Source organism: Parus major, chromosome 28 (assembly GCF_001522545.3).
Source record: "Parus major isolate Abel chromosome 28, Parus_major1.1, whole genome shotgun sequence".
Classification (NCBI taxonomy): Eukaryota; Metazoa; Chordata; class Aves; order Passeriformes; family Paridae; genus Parus; species Parus major.
This window is the reverse complement of record NC_031797.1, coordinates 4,066,467-4,072,824: the sequence shown is the minus strand read 5'-3', so window position 1 is coordinate 4,072,824 and position 6,358 is coordinate 4,066,467. Positions and strand designations below refer to the sequence as shown.

The 6,358-nt window shown below is 51.2% G+C and overlaps 1 protein-coding gene and 1 long non-coding RNA gene across 2 annotated transcripts in view; one reads left to right on the top strand and one right to left on the bottom strand.

Moving 5' to 3' along the window:
• Positions 1-2,002: 2,002 nt before the first annotated feature.
• Positions 2,003-6,358, bottom strand: part of NMRK2 (nicotinamide riboside kinase 2) — a 5,524-nt gene continuing 1,168 nt past the window's right edge. Inside the window, exons 2-8 of the mRNA XM_015651699.2 lie at positions 5,794-5,884; positions 4,608-4,656; positions 4,235-4,406; positions 3,545-3,616; positions 2,958-3,064; positions 2,465-2,550; positions 2,003-2,379 (exon numbers count right to left, since the gene is read on the bottom strand). Of these exons, the coding sequence (XP_015507185.1) occupies positions 2,465-2,550; positions 2,958-3,064; positions 3,545-3,616; positions 4,235-4,406; positions 4,608-4,656; positions 5,794-5,884 (577 nt within the window). The 3' untranslated portion in view covers positions 2,003-2,379. The remainder of the gene's footprint in view (positions 2,380-2,464; positions 2,551-2,957; positions 3,065-3,544; positions 3,617-4,234; positions 4,407-4,607; positions 4,657-5,793; positions 5,885-6,358) is intronic.
• Positions 6,189-6,358, top strand: part of LOC107215515 — a 3,242-nt gene continuing 3,072 nt past the window's right edge. Inside the window, exon 1 of the long non-coding RNA XR_001525165.3 lies at positions 6,189-6,262. This is a non-coding gene — a long non-coding RNA (uncharacterized LOC107215515). The remainder of the gene's footprint in view (positions 6,263-6,358) is intronic.

The following is a 6,358-nucleotide window of genomic DNA, read 5'->3' as shown; positions in this document are numbered from 1 at the left end:
GCTCCTGCCGTGGCGGGACGGGGTTGGGAGGGGGATAAGGATGTGCCCTGTGGTGACAGCTCCCCCCACTGGGCTCCCAGCCCAGAGGGATTCCCTTCATTTGGGGGGGAATTGCTTTTTTTTCCTACTGAGACCCAGTGCTGGTGGGGGAACTCGCTGTGGGTGTGGAGGGTGATGTTTGTGGGGTGTTCCCAGCTTTGGGGAGCCAGGTCCCAGAGCACCACGTTCTGGGGAACACCAGAGCAGGGAGGGTTCCCCTGGGAGCACCCAGGGCTTTCTGACTGCCTGTGGCCCCACGGAGCCAAGATCCAGCTGAATTTGATCCAGGGGAATCACCAGCCAAATCCCAGTGGATGGCAGGCATCCCCCTGGCTGGCCAGGGTGGTGTCACCTCCAGGCTCAGAACTTGCTCCATTTAGGATTTGTCACTCTGCTATGGCCCCTGGGGGGATCAGGGGGGCCGTGCCCCATGTCCCTGTCCCTGCTGACGTGCCTGCAGGTGTAGGTTTCATCCTCATCCCGTGGGACAAGTGGACCTGATGAGAATTTAATCTGCCCCGGTGTTCCCTGCCAAGGCTCCCGTGGCGTGACTGGGGCTGTCCCAGCGTCCAGCACAGCCACGGGCTCCGGCCACGCTGAGGGGACAGCCAGGGGGGCTTGGAGCCCTCAGCGTGCTCCATCCAGGCCCTGTGTCCTGGGGAGGCTTTGGGCTGTGATTTGGATGGAGCCCCAGCAGCAGAGGGTGAAGGGATGTATGGAAATCCTACAGCCCTGGCTGCTGCCGAGTCGGGCAAAGTTCACATAGTGAGAATCCTTCCTGGATTCCCTTCGTGCCGAGGGTTTGGGTTTCACACTCCCAAAAGGCTCTTGGAAGTCACTGGTCATTCACCCCGGCCCTGGAGCAGCAGGGGATCTCACCCACAAAAGGACACCAAAATAGCTCTAAAAAAGCAGAATTTGGGGTGTGATTCACGATTTCTGGTGTAGGGAATGAACAGGATGTGCTGCCCAGGGGATTCTGGTGCTGTCACCAGGATGTTCTGCTCCACTTCCCTCTCTGCACCCCACGACATTTCCTTCTCTGTGGACAGACACCAAAATGCCTTTTTTAGGCTTCGATTTCTGCTCCCCCGAGTTTGGCAGGAGATGGGAGCGAGGGCTTTTCCCTTATAAGTCTTCACAAACCCCAAACACTTTTGCAGGGCTTAATCCAAGCCCTGGAGGCCCGGGGAAACCATGGGAAGCAGGGCTGCAGCCCCTGGGAGCCCGTGGGGAACATTCCCTGTGGGAAGGAGGGAGCTGGGTCCCAGCAGGGTGTCCCTGTGTCTGTGACAGGGTGTCGGTGACAGCAGACTGGGGTGGGTGTCCCCAGGCACGTTCAGTGCTGCTCACCAGGAAATCTCCCTTTTTATAGCCTGGGGAAGCCAGCAGGAGCCAGAGCCCTTTCTGGCCATGGCATCCCTGCTCAGGACAACTGGGAAATCATTGGAGTAGGACAAGGACAAGGAGATGGATCCAGCCTCCCCCTCGGTGGGTTTTTGGGTGACTCCTCACTAATCTGTGGCAGCTGCTTTTCCAGAGCACTGTTTCTAATTCAGGCCCCAAAATCTTGGGAAGGGACCCCCCCACAGCTGAGTAATTCCAGTTCCTGAGAGCTCCCAGGGTTTGTGTGGACAGGCAGGGATGGCACTGCCCTCTCCCACGCTGAAATTGGGGTGGTGTTTTAGCTTTAATGCCTGAAATGGTTCCTAGGGAAGCAGAGTTTTCATTTCTCATTCCCTGAGAAATCTCCCCTGTTCACATCATGGATTTAAATTTACTAACTGAGCCATCCCCACCTGGCTGGGGCCTGTGTGAGCACCCAAACCCAACCAGTGACACGTGGAAAGAGCTCTGAAGCCACCCAGGGCTGGAATTTCAAACACCCCAGAGAAAGGGACTGTTGTTGTGTTTTGGATGAGCTTCATCGCAATTTTTATTGCAATAAAAGCTGAGTGATGAATTAAATCAGCATCTCAAAAGGAGGCTGAAATGGATTTTTACTGATTTGATGAGGTTACAAACAAGCCTTGCACAAAGCCTTCCTGTCTGCAGGAGCTCTCTTGTTTTCCCAGCACAGCTCTACTTGTTCTGCTATAAAAATGCTGTTTCCAACTTCTCTGTAAGCCAGTGGAATATAAAATAATTACAAAAAAAAAAACCCCAACAAGGCAATCCTGTCCATGTGGTGGGAATAAGTTATCCTCAGTTTTCAATTATATACAGAAGGGACTTGGCCACAGGGCAGTGGGAGAGGAGTTCACACAAATATCCCCCATTCCCACTTCCAAGTATTATTTACATCGCGCTGTACACGGCTCTTCCCGAACTTCCCAGACCCTGGAAAGCAGGAAGGGAAAAAGGATGAGATCCAGGCTGTTCCCAGCACAGCCCCTCGTGTCCCAGCCCTCTGGATTTTAGTTACCTATGAGCAATTTAACAGCTTGTTGTGAATATCTTCAAAGACTTGGTTGTAGAGTTCATCCCTTGACTTCAGGCCATCTAAATAAACTGGGAGAAAAAAGGGGGAGTCAGGCTGGGGCTTCCCATCAGAACAAGGTTTTGGGAGATTTGTTTTTAAATATTTCATATTTTACTGACCCAAAGGACAGCTTGTTTTCCTACTGGGAAAACAGAACCATCCTGAAAACACAATGGCCTGTGAAGTCCTTACTCCATTATAAATTCCTTCCTTTTCTTTTTAATTTTTTTATCCCCTCTAAGTCCTTAAGAGTACAAAGCAAAGGGAGCAAGTTCTTAGCTCTAAAACTGCCTGGATTTATCCAAAGTAGGCCAGGATTACAACTTGGGAGTAAAAATAGCACTTTGCATCATCACAGTGGAAGTTTCCTCGAATGAAATCACCCAATTCCTTAAATTCCAGTCTCAAGGCTGAGGGATTTGTGTTTGGGACTTACCCACATCCACCCCAGAGTCCTCCATCTCCTTCCTGTGTTTGAGGTACATGGGCCAGACGTGGCCATCAAAGAGGCCCGGGGGGTCGGGGACCGTGTAGTTCCGTGTACTGGGAAAAAACAGCACAGAAAAGGAATGTCAGGAGGGCCTGAGCTTTAGGTTGGCTATTGGGAAATAAAATTTTAACTGAAAGGATTGTAAAGGATCAGCACAGGCTGCCCAGGGCAGTGGTGGAGCTGCCATGCCTCTGGAAAGGATGGATGTGGCACTTGGGGACGTGGGCAGTGGTGGACTCCATCTCAGAGGTCTTCTCCAACCCCAGCCTGTGATGCCAAGCTCACCACAGCAAATTCCCTTTGTCCACTTGTATTCAAATCCAATTCATGACACCAACACATCCCAGAAACTGCATTCCCAACCCTGGAGGCGTTCAAGACCAGGCTGGAGCAGCCTGGGATGGTGGGAGGTGTGGTGGGATGAGATGATCTTTAAGGTCCCTTCCAACCCCAACCATTCCAGGATTCCATGACCAAGAGCAAAGTAAAGGAGCAGAGGGAAGGACTGGATGCACAGCCAGGAATGTTCTCACCTCCTCCTCCTCTTGCACTCGTCGTACGGCACTGCCAGGTAGTAGCGAAGGTCGAACAGCTCTATCAGAGGTCTGGGGAGGGGACAAGGACACAGCGTAGAGATCTCACTTTTAGTGACAGGAAAAAGCATGAAATCACCCCAGACACCACAAAAATCCCTCTGCCTCTATGGGACTTGTGTCTGTTGAAGACAACCCAAGGGTGAGTGCTTCCCTCACGGGTCTGTTAACTCAAAGCCATGGAAAACTTCTTTCTGAAGGTCAAAATGGCCCAAGCAGGGACTTTTCCCACCCAAACATCTGCCACTGGTCCTGGAGGGGATCAGAGGGGATCCTGTGGAGGATCAGGCACTGGGCTGGGAACCCTGGCTCTTCCTGGATCATGCCAAAATCAGTTTGCAGCAAAATCTGGGACAGGGCAACTCCTCAGCTTGTGTTCATGGGAGTGTCCAAGGCCAGGTTGGACAGGGCTTGGAGCTGGATGGGCTTTGAGGCCCCTTCCAAACACTCCCCTGGAGCTCAAGGCTGTGCCCTATATCATTAATTTCACATTTTACAGCAGAAAAACCTCAGGGTGAGAAATTCAAAACAAGGCAGGAAGGGGAAATTAGCAAAACGGGGTTTTTTGCTCTGGCACGGGGGAATTAAAAATCTTCCCTGGCAAACCATGAAGAGTTCTCCAAACCTTACTTGTAATTATAAAGCAGGAAGCCTTCAATGACCAATATATGGATATCTTGGGAGGTTGGCTCTCTAGAGCCAGGTGTGACATTCACCCCGTGCGAACGGGCAAACTTCACTGGGTTCTCAATCCAGGCCCGCACGGTGCTCACCATTGCCTCCATATCCAAGGAATCCAACACTAGTCAGGAGAAAGGGGGTGGGTGGGAAAAAGGGACACCATCAAACACCATCAAACACCACGGGCTCGAAAGGATGAAATAGATTGAGCTTGGTAAAGTTACGGTTACGGAAATTTACTGTTAAAGCTTTTAATAATGAAAAAGAAATACTTAGGAAAGGAATATACATTACTGCATCCTATAGGGAACACTGCTCTTACCATCCCATTGTTTAAAGCCGTCTTCCCCGACTTCTATTTGATCTTGTGGCTGAAATATAGTGAGCAATAAAACATTGCTGCAACCTCAGCGGGATCAGTTCCCTCCGATGCCATCAGCACCTGGCCACTACTGCAACACACAACCACCCCTGGGCACTGCCTGGGGCTGCAGAACGTTCACATCCCCAGCTTTCCCCACCCCAAGTTGCTCTGGAAAGTTCCCTTGGCTCATTCAAACCACTTTGGATAAAGACTTTTACGTTAATCACTGGATATGTTGTTTGTTATACAATACTACAGAGCATTGTTTATAAATGTAAGGATTTTAAAGTGCAAATACAGTTAAACAAGTGCTAGAATGTACACTTTTTTTAAAGAACAGGTATTTGAACTCCTCTAATACAAATGCAGATGGGCATAGCAGCACTTTGGTTGCTCAGTTACTGCTTTCCTCATGCTGGCGTTCACTCTAAAGAGAAGTTACAGATTTTTATGGAGAATCAAGCAGAATTCTTCCCCCAAATGATCAAATCTGCATGGGACAGACTGAGGACACGATGCTGGGGCTGGAGCACTTCATGTTTTGGGGATGACCCACAACTGCTCCAAGTCCATTCCTGCATCTCTTGGACTTCCACGCCTGGTGGGGTCCAGGGACATCATCATTCCCATGAAATGGTGCAGGGTTAGGAACATTCTGCACTCCCAGACAGAAGGCAGAGAGGGTCTTCTGCATTAATCTCTGCAATACTTTAATTGGGTTTTGATACAGATCAAGCAAAGCTCCCCCATGAAACCTCCTTTCTGTATTTAAACCAGCATAGAGGTGCTTAAATCCTAAAGCATCATTTAGCAGTCTCATTCTTAGTTTAATAAAATAAGGTGGGAAATCCCAATCTAGAGAAAAACATGAGCAGTAAATAACCTCTGCCTGAAATCAGTACTAAATTTAAATCTGTTGTAAACACTTAAAGGTGGCTTTGCTGCGACTGCTCTGAGCGGGGTCATACCAAGCTCCTGTGGCATTTATAAAGGTCAGGAACTCCCCACCTGTCCAATCATTAAAAAATTAAATATATATATTAAAAAACCCCCACAAAACCAGAAAGCTTGTGGCTCCTAAGCTGTCAAAACTGACTTGCCCAGCAGTACAATTATTCTGCAAGGAAGAGGGGATTCAACTTACCTTGAAGAAATCATCCTGATGGACGACGCAGCAGTTGGGGAGCGCCTTGATGAGCCTGTTGGTCAAGGTGGTTTTGCCACCATTGGTGACCCTGCACAGAGCGGGGAGAGACAGAGATAGAAGAATCTCATTAGAACCGGATCTGGGAGCCACCGGGACCCCCGGTTGGATAGACACCGCTGAAGGAGCGGAGCCCTGAGGTATCCGAACCCCGGCGGGAGTCCCTGAGAGGACCCGAGCACCTGAGAGGACCCCGGCACTGCCCCTGAGGGACCCCAACCCCGCCCCCGTTTGAATTTCCCGCCCTTCCAGCGCCGGCCGCCGATTGGCTGCGACCACCCCGGCCCCGCCCCCTCCCCGACTGCCGATTGGCTGTGGCAGCCGCAAACCGGCCCCGCCCCTTCCAGCGCTGCGCGCCCGCGTGTAACGGCCACGCCGGTTCCCGCGCGCGCGCAACGGCGGCGCTGAGGTAAGCGCGCGGGGCCGCCATGGCCGGTCCCTCACAGAACCGGGGATCCTGAGGGGAATGGGAGGCCGCCATGGCCGGTCCCTCACAGAACCGGGG